This window comes from Globicephala melas, chromosome 8 (genome assembly GCF_963455315.2).
Source record: "Globicephala melas chromosome 8, mGloMel1.2, whole genome shotgun sequence".
Lineage (NCBI taxonomy): Eukaryota > Metazoa > Chordata > Mammalia > Artiodactyla > Delphinidae > Globicephala > Globicephala melas.
The window spans coordinates 107,133,226-107,152,717 of NC_083321.1; the positions used below are offsets into that span (position 1 = coordinate 107,133,226).

At 50.9% G+C, this 19,492-nt stretch overlaps 1 protein-coding gene across 5 annotated transcripts in view; it reads right to left on the reverse strand.

Annotated features, from left to right (window-relative positions):
* Window positions 1–12,807: 12,807 nt before the first annotated feature.
* Window positions 12,808–19,492, reverse strand: part of IGSF9B (immunoglobulin superfamily member 9B) — a 47,945-nt gene continuing 41,260 nt past the window's right edge. For 4 of the 5 annotated variants that reach the window (XM_030841657.2, XM_060304315.1, XM_060304316.1 and 1 more), the window contains exon 20: window positions 12,808–19,218. In XM_030841657.2, the coding sequence (XP_030697517.2) occupies window positions 19,010–19,218 (209 nt within the window). In that variant the 3' untranslated portion in view covers window positions 12,808–19,009. The remainder of the gene's footprint in view (window positions 19,219–19,492) is intronic. The other variant, XR_009565024.1, reaches the window with a different exon arrangement.

The window sequence follows — 19,492 nt, forward strand, 5'->3', positions numbered from 1 at the left end:
GCAACTGAAAAATAAATAGCAAACCTGCAAAAATAAGGAAAAGGAAAATCAGGAAACCACAAAGTAAAAAGAATAAAAAATATTAAATAAATTAGAATGCTATATAGTGTAACAGTTGTTACTCAATGTGAATGAACTGAATGTTCCTTGGAAAAACAGACCCTGTTAGACTGAGTTAAGAAACATATTTATAGGGCTTCCCTGCTGGCGCAGTGGTTAAGAATCCACCTGCCAATGCAGAGGACAGGGGTTCGAGCCCTGGTCCGGGAAGATCCCACATCCTGCGGAGCAGCTAAGCCTGTGTACCACAACTACTGAACCTGCGCTCTAGAGCCCACGAGCCACAACTACTGAGCCCGTGCGCCTAGAGCCCATGCTCTACAAGAGAAGCGACTGCAATGAGAAGCCTGCACACCACAACGAAGAGTAGCCCCTGCTCACTGCAACTAGAGAAAGCCACGCACAGCAACGAAGAACCAAAAGCAGCCAAAAATAAATAAATAAATTTATTTTTTAAAAAAAGAAACATATTTATAAATATGCTATTTAGGAAAAAAAAAGACAGCATACTTTAAACAAAGATAAAGGTAAAAGATAAAGGTTGGAGACTTCCAGTGTTGGTAAGAAGGCCAACCAGATAACCTAAAAGCTTCCTGCCTCAAGGTCCTAGAATGCTGGATAAAATAAAACAAGCATACTCTTGAATGCATAGCCGAGTTTATAAGAAAGCATGGGTTATTGTCAGTAACCAAAAAGGGAATTGGAAACCAGAGTCCTAAGCTTGGGCTGATGCCATAGTTGACCTAAATGGGGGTGCCTGTGGAGGGAGGGGGTTGGGGGGAGGGTCCAGACCTGTAAGTAAAGAGCTGAGGTTTTAACACTGAGTGGCAAGCTATGAGTTGTATGCCTGCATAAGGCAGAGTGTTGCCCTGACATGTATGTAAATCCAGGACCCCTGAAAGACCACATCCTCTTGGCAAGGAGGCTCATGTCAATCAATAGCACTTCTCCGGCGATGGGGAACCTGTGAGCCATTAGCTACCAACACTCTAAGAAGCTGGGGATGGATGCACTTGTCCAGTGTAGGGGATCTGGGTGGGACACTAAAGCACCACCTACTGTGCTCCCAAACCTTTAATTGGTGTCCTGGGAGACTTCCACTCAGCAGTCATCAAATTCTGCCATGCTGTCAGAAATTTCCTGCCTCCTAGGCCAGGATTCATCAGTGGTCACTGTCCAACTTTCTCAGCCACTCTGTCCCCACCATTCCACTGAGGCTACCCTCGTCAGCATCATCAGCCACCTACCTCTATGCTGCCCAAACCTAAAGTCACTTCTCTGTACTTACCTGAATTTTCTTCACTCAGTGGCTTTTAGTACCTCTCTTGCGCACCCCTTCTCTTCTCTTTCGACCCTCTTCCTAGGATTCACATGCCACCTCTCTGAGGATGATCCCCCAATCTGTATCTCCAGCCCCAGTCTCCCTCTGGAATTCCAGACTCATATATCCAGTTACCTACTTGGCATCTCAAAAACGTTGTCTAATATCATTTCAGATGTTACAAACTTGACTTGCATCCCCTTTCATATCTCCTCTTCCTTCAGTCTTCTCATTCTCAGTCACCCAGGTAAAAATGTAGGAGTCATTCTTGATTCCTCTACCTCCCTCACCACTCACATCGCCTCTTTCAGCAAGCCTGTCAACTCTTCTTACAAACACGTCCCAAACTTACTTCTCTCCATCTGGACCAGGACCACCCAGGTCTAACATGCCGTCTTCTCAGTGTTGACTACATTAGTGGTCTCTCACCAGCTTCCTGCTTCTGCTGTTACTCTCCTGCTCTTACCACTGGCAGTTAGAGGGATCATGCCTTTTCCCAGTCTAAAAGTCTCCAATGACTTTGCATCACACTAAAATAAAGTCTGACTCCTTGTGCTGCTTTACAAAGCCCTGGCTTACCACTCCAGCCTTATCTTCTTCTCTTTCCCTACACACCCAGCATCCCACTGCTTTTTCTGTTCTTCAGACGTACCGAACTCAGTCCTGCTCTAGGGTCTCTGCATTAACTGCACCCTCTACCTGGATGATCTTCTCTGTAGAACTTTACCTGGCTGGTCTATTGGTATCACCAATGAGACAAGGCTTAAATGTTACTTTGGAGAAGTCTTCCCTAACCACCCAGTTTAAAGCAGCCAACCAGTTGCTCCCTCTGTGTAATGCCCATTACAATGTAATATGGATGGGTTGATTGACTGATTGATTGGCTGGCTCCCTACACCAGAAAGTAGGCTGTGGGAAAGCAGAGACTCTATCTGCTGGTTCCAGGTCATTCTCCTCCCCTTCAGCCTGTCCCTCCGAGGTGTGAGCCTTTCAAATCTACCACCTTTCCCCTCTCCTCATTGCTGACATCTCCCATCCTCAAGACTCCCTTTCATTCATTGATGGCTTCAGCCCCTGCCTCAGTCTTCCTCTCCTTCCAGCTCTGCCATCCCTCTCAGTGATGCTTACCTAGGTGATCTAGCCACCAGCCTGGCCTCCTAGCTCTTGGAGCTCCTCATCTTCAGTGAACTTTTCTCTCACCCTGCCTGAGCCATCCACTCCCACAGTCACACTATGGACCTGGTCATTACCAGAAATTCTTCTTCCTTTAAATTATGAACATGTCTTACCAAGACCTCACCACAGGCTCCTATTCTTCAAGTACAGTGGCTCAGCACTGCCCCTCCCCCAAAAAACAGGTGTTAATCAAGACTCCAAACCACTGGACCCATCATCTTATATTTGTGCATATGAGTCTTGTTCTCTTATTTACTTATCAACTTTAGATTCCATGGTTTATTATGGTTATTATTTTATAATCTCCCTAAACTACCGTGTCCCTCTACCTCCATCATACGTTCTGAGAAAATCCACTAGTCTGGTTAAACCCCAATGTATTATCACAAACCTCAGATTGACACAGAAAACAGCCCAGCAATTCTCAAGTAAGCTCATTTACTCTTCATAGTTTTTCCACCACCATGACCCCTCAGACTTTTCCTCTGATAACCTCGTCTCTCACTTCATAGGAAAACACAAGTCATCAAAGGAGAATCCCCCCACCAATTCCCATGACATCTGGCATCTTCCTCCTTCCTGTCCCAAACAATAAAATAGCTCAGCTTTGCTCAATGGCTGGTTCATCCGTGTGTGGTCTGGATCCCCTTTACTGTCGTTGTAGCAAGGACCTTGTTACTTTTGTTATCACCTCTCTCTCGTCATTAGTTTCTTCCTCTGTTGGTTCATTCCAGCAACATAAAAACGTACTTTATTTTGTTGTTGTTGAAACGTAAAAACATACTTTAATATCTCCCGACATAAAAGTGAGTAAAGCTCACCCTGTGACATCATGTCCTCATTGGTAACCATCCCATTTCTCTGTTCCCCTTTGCTACAAGGTGTATTAGCTCTGTCTTTTTTCTGTATTCTGATGCTTTTTTTATTCTGGAGCCTTGACAACCCTGGAGGGACTGCCTCTCCCGAGATTAGCCACTTTCCAGAGAGAGCAGATAACTTGCCCATAAGTGCACTTTTCAAATACAAGCCAACCAATCCAGTGCCTACACCGCAGCCACCTCCTTTATCAAACTCTCACACTCCAGGCCGTCATTCCCCACCCTAACCACCCCAGGGCCAGGTACCAAACAACCAGTGGCAGCCCCTATGCCCTGTTGAAATTACTCAAATCAGCCCATCCTAAGCCTGCCACCCTGCCTCGCCCATTCCTCCCCCTGGAGACCACAATAAAGGCTCCTACCCACAGTCTCCCCCAAGCCCCAGCTCCTGACCACCCTGGTGCTTCCCCATGTGGCCCGTTATGGCATGGGATGTCTCCCTTCCTGGCACTGTAACAAACTGTTTTTTTAATGGCAGTTGTCTCTTGATCTGCTGGCCTGTCCTATATTTTAAAACACCAGGCTTCCAAAAGTGTTGTCTGCAGTGTCTCTAACTGCTCACTTCCCATGCCTCACCTTACTCCAGCCTGGTGTCTATTCCATCATCCCACTGACGCTGCTCTTACCGAGGTTACCAATAACCTCCTCGTCCAGTGATGCCAAATAGGTGTTTTCTGACTAATCATTCATTCTTTCAGTAAGTTTTTAATAAGTCCCTCTTTTGTGATAGGCACTCGGGCCCCAACAGTGAACAGGACGGACAGGGCCTAACCCCCAAGGAGCTTACACACTACTGAGGCAGACACACGATGAGCAAGTGTATCAGAGTGTTAAGGGCACTTAACAGGCGACACTCCTGCTGCCTTCAGATTGGCAACCCAGACAGGACGAACAGGAGCTGTGTGCCTCTCCTTCTCAAGAGGGCCGGTTCCAGGTACACCCTCCCAAGGAGCAGCCTGGTCGGCCCTAGCACCATGCACCAGGCCTCTGCAGCCTGGGGAGGCTCCAGTGCAGAGTGGCTGCCTTGCAAGGAGAGACTGTAAAGGCTCTGGCACATCCTCTCCTCGCTGTGCGGGTTCAGAAAGGGTGTGCTTCCCCTCAGAGCCAAATGAAACAAGGGCTCCAGGACAACCCGTCCCAGCAGGAAAGCGCGTCATCTCGTCATCTCTCTCGTTGGAATGGCCAGTGGCTGAGCCGCAGAGCCTGTGACTCAACCTAGGGCCTAAGGGGGGCCCTGAGGGACTGCCCAGCGCCCCTGACCCCTGACTTTTGAGCCTGTATGCCACCCCGCACCCCGCCGTGTTTCTAAAGGAGGGAACCTGGTAAGACCAACTTCCTCAGAAAGGTTAAATGGTTTGCCCGCGTTCATCAGTTACTAAATGGGAAGCCGACATTGTAAATGCAGATGGTTTAGGGGCTGGGGCTGAGGCATCAAGGAGAAGGGCACGGTTTCTCAAGAGCAGAGTGATCCGGAGCTGAGATCTCAGGGTCCACTGTCCCCGGCTGGTGAAGAAACCAAAGCATCTTGAAATCCTTCCTTGACAACATGTTTGTAGACAAAGGGTCTGAGGCCCCTGACCATAGAGGGAAAGGATTCAGTGGAAATAAGGGAAAGGGCCCCAAAAGGGGAGGCTGGGGACACAAAAGGAGCTTTGGCTGGTTTACAGATCTGACCCGGCCACACCCTGTACCATGCCATCCACAAGGTGACAAAGGGTCCCTTCCTGCACCAGGACCAGCCCGGTCTGTCCCGCAACCTAAAAGCAAAGGGTCTGGATCCCTGAAATCAGCGTTCTTGAGGTTTATAAAGTCCATGAAGCTTCCTTGGCACATGGTCTCTTCCACCTTTTTTTGTCACCGTAATTTACCTGAATTCCCATTAATAGGTGTATTGACATTGCTCAGTAGGGCTCCAGAGTCTCATTCCCCTACATGATCTCACTGGGGGACACAGATATCCTGGGACTGGTTTGTGTTAACTGAAAGTTAGCCTAAAGGAAAAAGTACTGGACCAGGACTCAAGACTGAGGCCTCTTCTTGCTTTCTAGGCAACTTCTTGCTGCCTTAAAGCCTTTGTGGAACAAAGAGGAGTATGGAGGGAGGGAGGGAAGGAGGGAGGGAAGAACGGAGGGATGGTATAGGCAGTGGGGGGGGGGAGGAAAGAAGGGACATTGGTTGGTTGGCTCTAATGGGTCTCACTGCCCACTCCTGTCTCTAAAAAAGAGAGACCACCACCTGTTTTACTTAATCCATAAGGTCACCATGGGCACCAAATGAAATACATGTAAAAGAATGTTCTAAAGTGTGGAGCACTGGGTTAGCATGAAGTTAGGGACAATTTAAAAATAGATTAAAGGCCCTTAAGTAACACAGTTTAACACAGAGGAGGGCCTCCTGACCTAAACTATTTATTTCTCCTCACTACTTAATTTTTTTAAAACTTAGCTTTGCCACAGAGCTGACAGATCTAAACAAAAAGGTTCATTTCTGTCCGTATTCTCAGCCATCCAGGGGTCTGCCCCGGCTCACAGCCTGGTGCAGAGGAGTTTGAAGCGTTGGCACTTTTGTGTGAAAATGGGAGACTACAAAACACTTTAAGTATCTGCTTTCAAAAATTAAGACCAGAGTATATGAAATACCAAAAAGATTTTCATTAAGGCTCAAAAAGAAAAAGGACCAAGGAAACAGACACTAGGAGAATTGTGACAGTTCATTGAGGCAGAGAAAGCCAGATAGACACTAGGAGGCGCTCTCCCGGCACAGCAGCCCTGGGGCGCACAGCTTTTAGGGCATTTATATGGAGACTTTTTACCACGGCAGGTGTTTTTAAATTTGTAGATGGACCTGTTTTTTTTTTTTCGCTGGTGGGTTGGCTGTTTTTTTCTTCACTTGGAACCATGAGCATAAATAGAAGTATCATATTTTGGTATTTGCCCTCCACCTAAAGACCAGATGAAACTAAAAATAAGCATAGTAGGAGCTGATAGATTACCAGAGTATTGCCGAGACAGAACATAGGAAGAGAGGCTGTTAAGGAAGAGGAGGGGTGCCGGTGCGGTAGGGGAAGGTGAGCTGATCTCGCAGTTGGTCCCGCAGATCCACCCCAGGGCCGACAGCCTCTCCGAGTCGGAGGAGGCGCTGCACCGCTGACTTGTACGTGAATGTTGCCGCAGGCCCGTTAGAGCTGGGACCCGCTCAGACAGGTGGAGTCAGGCCCCAAGACTGTCTTCATCACACAACTGAAGTGTCAGCTGTCTTCTCCCTGTTCTTAAAGATGTCAGGCATTGTGAAGTCTGCAAGTTAAAAACTCTATGAGTGGTCCGTTCAGCTTTTGCTCAGGGGCTGACTTCTGTCCTTGAGGGCCCCCCGCCAGCACTGATTCAAACTGCGCCCACACCTCCTCCTCACTCCACCTGCCCTTCATCCTGCCCTAGTTTCTTCCCAAAGCTAGGATCACCTTATTCTACAACATGTGATTTTCTTACTGCGATAATTGCTTGCTGTCTGTCTCCCTACCACTAGAATGTAGGCCTAGAAAGGTAGGAGCCTTGCCTACTTGTTCATGATGGATCCCGAGTGAATTGTACAGTGACCCACACATGATCTACCCTCAGTGCACGTCTGCTCAGTGAATGAAGAGTATTTCCTTCACCTCCAGCCTCAAATCCTTTCACAATCACGTTGAGCCATGAGTTTAAAATCTGGGGTCAATTAAGGAGACCAAAAGCCAGAGAGGTGAGATTAGATGTCATCAGAAAGTACCTCCTAGGTATAAATAAAAGTTAGAAAACGAACTTTTTTAGCAAATGTTTATTTATATCAAAATACAAAACATTTCTGAAGCAGAGTAATGTTACATGAGAAGCAGTTAAATCCTAAACTTCTTTAATTTTAACTTGCAACACTCCCGGCATTCCTTCACTGGCTACACATCTTGTCTCCCATTGTGCCCTTTCTTTTCCCTTTGCTTGTTTGCCCATGTCTGTGTTTGCTTGTTTTGCTCTTTAACTCACTATATGAACATGCAGTGTTACTGGCGATGCATTGGTTAGTATCCAGCAAGCCTGGAAATGCCAGCGAGGGGAGCCTGGCACAGTGACCTGAGCCGAGGCTAGCCACAGGTCCTCTCCTGAGTCTGGGGTGTCACTCAGCTTTCAACTGGCAAGAGCCTAAGGCCAAAGGTCACTGTCTGTGGTAGGCAGGGCAGGCTTTATTGCTTAGGCCACAGAGCAGGCGTGGCCAAGGGGCACCTCTGGCCGGGTCTTCTTTGTGGATTGGGAAGAAGGGGTTGGGCAGCCTGAAGGGGTGGCAGCTGGAACAGGCCCAGGACCAGGACGGGAGGCCAGGGGACCCTGCAGGAGGAACCCCTTCTCCAAGAAAGCAAGCTGGAGCTGGGAAGGAGAAAGGTTCTTGCCCGTCCTGTGATTTGGTGGTTGGAGGTGCCTGCCTCTTGGACGGGCCCGTTATAAATGCTTAGACTTTGGAGATTTTGAAGAAAAAGCACCTGGTTGAGAGTGTAGCTATTTCCATAAACCTCCATTCCCCGACAGAGAGGAAAGGGAAGGAGACAGGAAACGGGGGAGGACACCCTACCCCTCTCATTACAACCAGCCCACTCCCAGAGCCAGCCTGGGTCTCCCCTTCAGGCCCCCGGTTGGTGCATTCACTTTGGCATTGTGCACCTGTAGCACACCTACACACATATGCACACACACACCCCAGCCCCCCCACATGCACACACATACACACACACAAATGCCTGGTGTCTTTCCAGAGTCTACTCAGGAAGCAGAATGGTGTCCCATCTTCACCATCATCCTCCGCTCCAAGGGGTCTCCTTGGCCCCCAGGTCCCCAAGACCTGGCCCCAGGCTTGGCACACACTGGCATTCCCAGGCTTTGAGAAGAGGGTGACAGAACAGGGCACTCACCAGAGACAGGTTGTACAGAGTGTAGAATATGTTCATATAAGGCTTTGGTACAGCACCGATTAAATGTTCTTATCGTTTGATTTCTAAGTTGTCTCTTAGAAGAAAAAAAAAGCTTACTGAAAAAATAGTGTTTTTATTTACTTTTGAGTTACATACCTGAAGTTCAAAAAGTAAGCCTCTAGTTGCCATTCAGATTCACACTCAAAGGTGTTCTGTGTGCATCTGTACAATTTGTTGGTTTGTCTTTAATGGTTAACCAAAGTCAGCCAACCAATACCATGAAGTCAGCTGCCCATGATAACTGACTTTTTCCACTGCATACATACAGAAAAGAGAGAGAGAGTGAGAACACAAAAGCCACCCCTACGTCTCCCACCCCAAACCCCTAGGGGAATAATCAAACAGAGGACAAAATACAGCAAGATTTAAGGAACCAGTTGGACGAAGGAGGTTCAGCCCAGCTGGCCTCTTCAAGAACAGCACCATAAAGCACCCTAGCGCAGTTACGTTGTAGTACTCAACATTCAAGAAATGGAAATGAGGTTTGAAGGATCTTCACGAGAAGACCTGGCATGGATGGGGGCAACCCCCAAAGAAAGCTGAAGAAGGAAAAAGCGTTTGCTATGAGAGCAGGAACTCCCATGACCAAACCGAGAGTCATACCCAGATTCCTCAGAAAAGAACTAATGCAAGAGGTCCCGGGCAGACAGAGGCGCAGGGCTGTTGGGGTGTGGTGAGGTGGCCGCGGGACCCCTCCCCGCCCCCCTCCGTGTCTACAAGCCACTGGGTGAAATGAGGAGAAGAAATCCACACACGTTTCCAGGTGCGCAATGGAAGTATCATACCCAGGGTGATAGAGTCTCTCCTGGTGAAAGAGAAAAAGCTGGAGACGAGAGGAACCGGGCATCACTGACATGAAGCCGATAGAGTCCCTTCGGATCAGCGGCTGTGAAAAGGAGGAGCAACTGGTGAGCGCACACCCACCTGCGCCCCTACCTCTGGCCCCGCAGATGACGGTTCGGAAATGAAATCTGAACGAGGCATTAAGACCTCTGGAGACTGATGTATACGACTTGGCAAGGGGGGCTTTAAACTGCTATTCTTCCCTAAACCAGCCATTCCGTCTAAAGTCCCAGCAATCAAGACCCCTGCACACAGCGACCCCTCCCAGGCCCTGGGCATGGCGGCACAGAAGAGACCCCTACGTGCCAACACCGGGGCCAGACCCTCAGGGACAGGGAATGTGCCATGTGGGTTCTCCTGTTCTCCCACCTTCTGCCTTGACGTTGCCCAAAGTGGGTCAGCATGAATACCTACAGCAAAGAGGAGCGGAAGGGCCAGAGGGCAATGGGCAAACCCCGCTTCCCCAAGCTACTACTCGATGACCGAGGAGAAAGGATACGGCCCACGCTGATCCCTGGGTGAGCAACGCCCAGTGCATCTGTCTACTCCAAACCCTGTTCCATAGAGCGGACAGAGGTAGCAAAACTAAAACAACTCTGTAGATGCCCCCACCACCTACCAACAGGGAGAAGCACCAACATTCAGTATCCCTTCCACCACATGGGGACCGAGGAGTATGGCACGAGCACGTGGGCCGGCGCGCGGCTCCAGCCCCCAAAGACCTAACCAGAGCACCCATGCCACCCGCCTGTCTTAGCAACTGAGAGGTTCAAAGACAGAAAACTTTGCTTACTCCACATATAATCAAATCTCAATCCGTTTTGCCCCACCTGCCTTTGTGAAAGGCTGGTTCTTCAGAGAAACTGGAGATCTCGGCTGGGCTATCTATCCTTTCCCCGCCAATGTCTACCGTTTCGCCATCTTTCTGAGACTCAGGGCCAGGATCACAGACCAGGTAGAGATAAACATCACATCCCTTCCAAGCTCTGAAATCTCAAGGTAGGGCTATGTCCCTTGTCTTCACTTTTCTTCCCATAAATGAAGACTCCAATTGGAGGTAGAGGGATGGGATGGGAATGCACAGGTCAGTGACTCCTTGATGCTAAGGACCACATCTAGGCTTTCATATGGAAAGAAGCAAGAGTTTGAGAGTAACCCCAGACCCAGTGGGGTACTAACCCTCTGAGGGGCCTGTGATGCCGAGGTGATCTGTTTCGCTGGTTGCATGGTACCGGAAGTGGGACAGGGTCTGTGGACAGAGAGGATCGCTCTAAGAGCTAAAAAAAAAAAAAACAGTAATGGAAAGCCCTCTTGGTGTGGAGTTTTTGGCAGGTTGGAAAAGGGTGCAAGCCGGGAAGGGACATAGAATGTGCTGCTTTTCCTCTTGTTCAACCTCCCTGAAAAATCTTACAAGAAACATCTGGCCATATCCTCCTTTGGCCTCCTGAGAAGACTGCAGGAAAGATTAGTTACCTGCCAAGGATGGACACACAGCCAGTGGGACCCAGTATTGGAGCTCCCCTGGTATTGCATGGACAGAGCCCATTTTCCTTCAGTATCCTTGGGAAATGAGAATGTCTTGAGCAGGAATGCAAGGGACTAAGGACAGTGCCTGAGTGAATGCCAGGGCCCCTAAGTCTACAGTATGGTGGGAGAAGGGTCAGGAGTCAAACTCAAGCTCCACCCCTACCTACTCTTCCCATTAATATCCCAAATGTAAAAAAATGCCCTTCCCATGGCTGAGGTATCTGAATTCCTCTAATGACCAGATTCCACAAGACAAAAGCCCTTGGCTAGCATGACACTCTAGTTGGGGAGGAGGGGTTAGTATTGCATTTTTTTAGTTGACCAGCAGGGTGTGGGCAGAGAGACTGCCTCCACAGGTCTCTCCTGGCTGTCTGCACCATTTGGCCCTGCACCAGCTTCAAACACATCACTCTGAGCTCTTGGCAAGTCGACAAAAAAGCTAGCACCCAGAGACGACTGCTGAGGCTGCAGTGTACGTGGTCCTTGCAGCATATTTGAGGTCTTGAGTTCTCAGCGAGGTATTCTTCAGGGCACACAAAGTTTCTTGCTCAAGTGCCACTGAGTGCCTACTCCCCAGAATCTCCAGTTCTGGGTCAGACTCTACTGATACACTGTTCAGTTCCGGAAGTCCCAGGCCAGGTGCCAGAAGGAGGGTCCAGCGGCCCCATCCTCCCCATTATGCCCCAGGTTCTCCTCCCACTTCTCCTCCTCCACTCAGTGTCCCAGGATTGGACCATTCTGTTTCCAATGCCACCTATTTTCCAATTAAAATAATAACTGGAAAAAGCGTCTATGATGTATTTATACCAGACACTACACCCACACTGGTTCCAAGAACCTGCAGCAAGAATGACCAGGGTGTTCTTCTCCAAGACCAAGCCCATGCCAAAGGCCTCACAGAACTCTCCTGAGATGCCTGCAGGGGTGCTTGCGTCAAAGTGCTGCAAACACCTGCAGGGGTGCTGCGTCAAAGTGCTGCAAACCAGGATAGGTACTGCTGTCAGCCCCCAGGTAACCTCGATGAGGGTACCACCCCCAGCAATATGGGGACGGACTCAGAGTCTTCCCCTCTCCACACTCACTATATTATGCACCTGTGCCAAAGCTTTCAAGCCGCAGTGTCTCCTCCCAGTAACAAGAGACGCTGTGGATCCTGGCTCTCCAGGACTATCAGATCCAGTAGCTTCCCACAACCCTCGGCTCACTTGTCCTCTCTGCGGGAGCACTGTTTGTTTTTTTATTTTTTAACTTTTACATACACATTTCCATCAGAAAGACCCAAGCAACTCTGAACAGAGAGTGTCTCAAAAGACGAGGCATGGAGGATGGACGGTGAAGGGGGGGCACCAAGGCATGAGCTAGAATCCCAGGTCACCCCAGGTGGTCCTGCCCACACAACTCTAAGCACAAGTACAAAAATAAAGCCAACTATGACTGCATATAGATATATAAACAAGCTAGATAGACAGACTTTATATAGGCTTTCTGTCCCTTTATATATGTGTGACGAGGGCATGAATCCCCGATCCTCTCGCCCGGCTTTAGTCTCTTGCCCTCCCATTTCCCACTCCCCAGATGTCCCACTACCTGAAGCCTCCCAATCATGACTGTTGCATTCTACCCCTGCACCCGCCCCCCCTTACATAAGCTCCCCTCTCTCCTTGAAATAGAACAAATTATATATATTTATATAATTTTATATACAATCTCCATAAAAAATACACTAGAGGTGGTATATTACTCATTTCACCCTCCTACCAAAGTAGGAGCTGCCTCGCAAAGAAAGAGTCAACCAAAAAGAGGATCTCCTAGGCCTGAGGCTACTCAGGCCAATTAGTGTGTCCCTACAAATCTCTTCTACATATATACACACTCAAATACATACCACAAACACACCACACATACACACCACACCACAAACATACCATACACACCACACAACACACCACATACTACATGCATAGGTACACACACATACACCCCACCCCACACACACCCCACACCCCCCCCCCCACACACACACCATGCAAACGTCACATACCACATGCATGCGTGCGGGGACTCTCTCTCTCTCTCTCTCTCTCTCTCACTTCCTGAGCCCAGGAAAGGAACATGGACAAGACAGCTGGCTGGGGCTAGAGACCAGGGAGATAGCCTGGTGACTGCAGAGAGACAGGTGAGACAATCCCACCTCTCTGCCCCAGCCTGGACACTGTCTGTTCACAACAGACCCCTCTTGGTTCGCAGTAGGCAATAGAAATATTCGTTGAGACTGACTGACAATTTCCCTTCCAAAGACTGCAAGATGGCCGTCAGGAGGTCTACTCCCCACACCAGAAACAAGGTCTCTTAGATGCCATAAGCCAAAAAGGACCAAAAAGCCCCTAAGCCCTCATCAACCAATAGGAGGAAAGTCGGCATTTGCCCCTTCCTTCTACGTATGTTGCACATCATCAAAAGCATGCTGGCAGTGTTTGTAAGGCTGAAAATGCAAATCCCCCCTCCCCAGCCCAAACCTTCTCCCCTCTCAGATTCCCTTCCCCACCCAACCACTTCCCCATCATAAACCATGCACAAGGTCAGGATCCCTGGAGCCGTGAAGTGGGATAGGAAGGAAAAGGAAGTAACTGGTGTGCATATGGGGCGGAAGGGAGAGGGTGGCCTGGGTCCTACAATAAAGACGGGGAATCCAGTGCCAGGGAGGGGAGGGATTGGTAGAGCATATGTCTTCAAGCTCCAAAAGAAGAGGCCCAGCAGCCATTCATGTCACCATCAAGTGGGATGGGAAGGACAGATGGCAAAGGACCAGGGACAGGAACTGAGGACTTGTACCACTTCTCCCTAACCCCCCAGTCCAGCTCTCCCAGCCAGTGATCTGAAGCTAATGACTGTTTCATCAGCCTTCTTCGGAAACCCTAACTACCACTGCTGACCCACCACGGAGGAGACTGTCCAAGTGATTTTATTAATGGCTGCTGTTCTACCCCAGTATTTAGCAGTCAAGATGCACCAGCTCTTCTAGAACGTATGGGCAGCCAGCAGTGATGTTTGCACTTATGCCTCACTTTTCCTCATCCTACACAGAAACCCTTGGGGTGTGGGAATGTCTTTGGCTAAGAGTCAACCTATTGATTTATTCTTCTAGCTTAAAATGGGTCATAGAAACACTTCTACCCGCTCAGTAACCCAACAAACAAAATATTATACTTGCTCATGAAAAACTTATTTGAAAGCACAGACAGGGGGCCCAGAAATAAAGCACTGGACCAGTGTGGATTCACTGCCAGTCAGAGGGGGTGGTAATGGACACCCCTAACCAAACATCGAGTTGCTAAAGCGCTGAAGTCCAATCTGGGCATTGATCCTTGGTTTATCAACTTTTTAAATTCTGCCTCTTGACGTGAAAGGAGGCAGGTTTGGAGACATCAAAGAGGACAGAGGAATGGCTGGTCTGATTTCAGGGTGAACCCTTTCACCCTCCTACGTCCACCAGACTGCTAGCTTTCATGTCACAAAAGAAGAGAGGTGAGGACGAAAGCGGTAGGAACACAGCCACTGTGTAGCTCTGTGATGTGCTGCAGTCTTGCCCCCTCAGGAGGAAAGGTGTAACCCAGCCTCAGTCCCTCCTCTCCTCCCCCAGCGACACTGTCTCAGGACCAGTTTCAGAGCATGGAAGAGGCCAGCTGCCCTTCTCCTTATGAGAACAGATGCAAATCCCTAAGAACAGTTCTTCCTTCTCCACTAACACAGAGCTGCTGGTAGCACAGGGACCCCAAGACAAGTCTCCCAGCTTTGGGCATGAGGAGTCCCCACAAACTGACATCACAGAGAATACATCCATGCTTGGTTTGGGCACTCAGCGTCGTAGGCTGACTCTAGAGGGAGCAAGGACGTCCAGCCAAGAAGCAAGACCCCTTCGGGATCCAAGACTCACCCCCAGGCTTCTTTCAATGACTGCATCGCCCCCCGCAAAGGTCTTCACTGCCTCCACCCCACCCCAGGGCAGCCTCTCCTCTTTCTCTTCCTGGGGCCACGCCCAACCTGTACACGGCACCCTGAATAGTAACTAAGTTACCACGTGCCCAGAGAGAAAGGTAAGCTTGATGTCCCTCGCTTTGGTCTTACTGTCACATCCATCCCCGCCTCCCACTCCGGGGCCGACCTGGCTGTCTACTCCCCTTCCGGCCTTACAGACACGCGGCAGAAAGCCGACCTCCTCTCCACACTCCAGCTTTCTAACGCCCTTCCCAAAACACTCCTGGGTCCTCTCCTCAAGGCAACAATGCAGACCCACGGGACTCCAAGCCTCCAGCCTCCCTTTATTTTGAAGATAGAAAGGTAGAACTGAGCCATGGATGCCCGCTTCCCAGAGGGGCTGGGGGACGAACTCAGGGGAGCCCCCAGGAACTCTACCTTCCTGCTGTTCCCCAACAATCCCTGTGATGCCCCCGCCGAAAGCTCTGTCACACGCAAGCAAAGCAAGCCTCGGGTTAACTATGAGCTTTTCTTTCCCTATGTTTCTCTACATAGTAATAAAATGTACTTTATGTACAGTTCCTTCCCCCAGCCCACCCCAATCCACCAAAAGGCTTTTTCTAACAAAATTGGAAGAAACAGCTCCAGCTATGCACACCTTGGCCCCGAATTCTAATCCTGGCGAGTGACAAAGTCGCCCTGATGCTCTGTGAAGTCTGTTTCCTCCCTGAAGCTATCTTGTCAACCTTTAAAAAAAAAAACAAACCCTAGTCAGGAAATTTCACCTGTTAATCCTACCAGGTTTCCTCTGCATGAAAAGGGCAAAGGAAAACAGGTGAAATCAGTTTAACCCCAAATATTTTAGATCTCAAATCAAAAATAAAGACAGTATTGAAAAATATTAATTATGCCTCCAGTCCACCCCTGCTTGAGACACCCCCCTGCACACGACCATGGGACATGGGCTCCTGCTCAAAGGGGGCGCAGACCCTGCCCGCCCTGTGGGATGAAGCATCCTTCCCCTGGAGAAAGCGGAGTCTCAGAAGGCCTCTCAGACCCGTGTCTCTGAGGAAAGCTGAGGGAGACAGGCTGGGAGCTCACAGACAAAGTTGACCACCGCGTGCTGGGCGGGGCCCACACTCAACCCCAGCTGGTCAGCTAGCGAATCAAGAAACAGGAAACCCACTTTCCTTATTAAACAGCTTATGGCATCACTTTACCCTTTCCCCGGGCTCCGAGTCACCTAACCTGAAACAGCTGCAGTCTCCAGGCAAGATGCAGGACGAAGGGGCAGGTTACTTCTATGCAAGGCTACCAGATCATCCAAGGGGCAGTTTGGAAGACACCTGATCTCCCATGGACTGGAGCATGAAAGTCAGAGGAAGCTTCAGAGTCGTCACTGCAGTTGTTCAAGGGCAGAGCGCAAAGGACATCTGGTCCTTAGAAACGGCTGCACCCCACGATGCAGACATTCACGAGCACACCCTCTCGCACATGCTCACACTCAGCACTTCAGTGTGTGCCTGTGACATCCCTGTCTCCACCTCGTGGACAGAGGGAACTGTATTCTGCCAGTTTCCATCGCAATCCTTACAGGAAGTACTGAACCAGCTCCCCAAGGTGCAGGAAGGCTGCCAGTCTCCATGCACACTGTCACAAGAAGGAAGCCCTCTTGGGAGGAGAAATGAGTCCGAAGCTGTTGAGAGATAGGTCGGCCTTATGTCCTTCCCCAGCTTTGGGGACACCCAGCCCAGCTGCCACCCAGTGGCCAGCAAAAAGCACAGCTCCAACCATTTGGTCTTATCTGCTGAGGTACAGGGCACAGCCAGAGAAAGGAAGGAAGGAAGGAAGAAGTCAGCACCTTTGTCACCACTGGGGATGGCTCATGGGCGGGGCCCTGTATGCCACCGTAAAGCAGCAGAGCCTTCCCCCATCTCCTCTTCTGTTGTAACCTCGGGGCCTACAGTCCCAGCACGGGGCTCAGAAAGGGTGGCCTAGTTCACCCTGAAGACACACAGCCCTGACGTCCCACGTACAGTCCAGCAGGATCTGCTCTGCTCGAGAAACAGCCACCATGAGAGTGCGCACAAAGGCCACAACCGACCCCAGGGCCCAGAGGAGGTGCCCATGTGTCCCCTGTCGGGCACGGTGGCAGAGGTAGTGCTGCCTCAGGAAGGAAGCAGAGTCGCTACTTCGCTGGAGCTGCCGCCCGGAGGGTGGCTTGGACTTGGACTTGGTGCCCAGCGAAGTGCACTGGCCAGATGGCGCAGGTTCCACCCGGGGGCTGGGCAGTGGACACGGCGAGGCTACAAGTGCTGCCCCTCCCACTCCTTTCTCCACGATGTGTCGCGTTTGGAAAGAAACTGTGGTTTTTGTGACTTCTGAGGCAGAGCCTCAAGGGTGGAATTGGTCCCCACTCGCTGGGCAAGAGAAGGAAGCACGGGGCGGGTCTGCGTGGCAGCAGATTCACCCCTAGGATGGAAGCTCCCCGGGATGTGCAGCTGCCTGCTCTCGGGCCGCCTCGCCTGGGTCACCGGGCTGAGAGCCACAGAAGTCTCCAGTGCTTTGACTGGGCCAACATCCAAGCAGGCATCTGGGGACAAGGGATGTCCCCAAACCCACCAAGACAGCAGCACCAAGAAGGAAGTACTTGGCAGAACCTGATAGCCCCCTCGATTCTCGGGTGGCCGGAAGAGCAGGCTCCTGCACGAGAGGAGAAGGACGCCAGACGCACCCCAGCCACACTGAGGCCTTCTGCCCTGTCGAGGGCAGCGCCGTTACCTTACTGGAAGAGAGAGATACATCTGTAGTCACTGTAAGACGACCTCGCAGAAGCTTCTGGGTGCTAAGAGTCTGAGTTAGGACAAGAATTCGGCAGGGAAAGGATGGAGCCTGGCTCCTGCCTCCCACCCCTTCCAGCTTCACTCCCAGGCCTCAGCCAGTTCTATATAAACAGACCTGGGGGAATAGGGGCCTGAGCACCCCCAGAACCCAGAATCTGAGGCCCCCCAGCTTTATCTGATCCCATCCTGTGGGAGCTCAGGTCTGCGGCGGGCTGCACGTGGGAAGCATGGAGAGGAGCGCGGGCGGGCTCCCCACACGTGGCAATTAATCAATCTGGGGAATTAGCTCCCACAAAAGGAAAGGAGGAATCCAATCAGGGCTTTGGAACAGCGCTCCAGAGGGTGCGGAGCCAGGCTGGGATATAAATAGAGCCACGGCGCCTGGTGCTCGGCACAGATGGCTCCAGAGTGGGAGGCCCTCGGCCACAGGGCTCCAAGCCTGGCTGGACCAACGGGCTGACGATGAGCTTGAGTCTGAGCACAGGGCCACCTCCCGGCCCCGCTGCTAAGCAGCTTCTACTTCTGAGCCAAACCATGAAACGAAGAGAGATGCCTGTCTGGCCGTTCACCAGCCACCCTTCTTCACCCAGAACCAAGAAATAAAGGCTGTGTTTAGTTCTGTGGTAACTCACTGCTGAACCCCCCAAAGCAGGCAGCAGGAATCATGGCAAGCCCCTACTTCCACTCTGAATGGGAGAAGGTCAAGACAAACGGGGAATTCAGCTGAGAAGGCATGAATCCCACTTCAGAAGGACTCACTCCCGAGATAGAGACACCAGGGCCCCCGCGAGCCCCTCACAAAGCCCACATGCCAGCTGCCCTCTCCCTCCTCCTTCCACTGACCACAGAAGTAAACAGCATTTGCTTCCACGTACATATATATACATAAAGAAACCCACAAACTACACACATACGCATTTGCATCTATATCTATATATATGTAGAGTCTGGAAGATGGCAGGAAGTCCAGCCCTCTTTCAGGACTTGAGAAACTGAACAGAAGCAGACAGCAGTGAGAGCCATTGCTTCCTCTTTTGCACTCCAGAGATATTTGAGGAGGTGGGAAAAATCCATCCAGTGAAGAGGGGAAGGCGGGGGAGGAGGCATAGCTCTCCCTGTCCCCAGTTCACTTCCCGAGCTCTACACACAGCCACGGCGGCCAGTCTGCCCTCAGCCCTCTCTGCTGGACACGAGGCCAGCAGGCCAGGATGCAGAGGAGACACCCGCTCAGGCCAAAGGGAGAACAAGCAGAACCAGGGTCTGAGCAGCCCTGGAAACTAACGACCAGGCCACCCCTCCACTGGCAGGAGAGGACGAAGCCCTGCACACCCATCACCCGTGCCCACCCTTGCCCCTCGGCCAGCATCCTCGCCCAGGGGACGCTTAAGTTGTGGCATCACAGCAAAGTGGCGTGGCCAGGATCATCGTGCTCCACGCTGCTGAGAATTGCCGTCTGGTCTTCCGGAAGCTGGCGGTGGCACAAGTCTGAGAGTCGGGCAAAGGGGTCGGGCCGGGAATGTCTCTTCTTCCTCCGGAGGCAGACAGCTTCGTCGGGCCACAGGACCTGAGAGTTTGGAAGGTTCTGAGCCTGGGAGGCAGAACCATCTGAGGAGGAGCAGGTGCACACACACAGGAAAAGAGAAGACAGTGGTGAAAGGGAGAAGGCAGCCTCACACACCCAGCCGTCCTCTGCAGGGCACGGTGCCCGGCCTCTAGGGTTACACGCCGGAATCACCCAAGTGCAGAGTGTGCAGCAGAGGAACCACGAAGGGCCAGTGCCCGGGGCCACCCCAAGTGCTGTCCTAGTGAGAGCCAGGAAGCAGGACAGCTGTGGCTGTACTTCCTGCAGATTCACAGATCTAGTCAAGCAACATCTCTT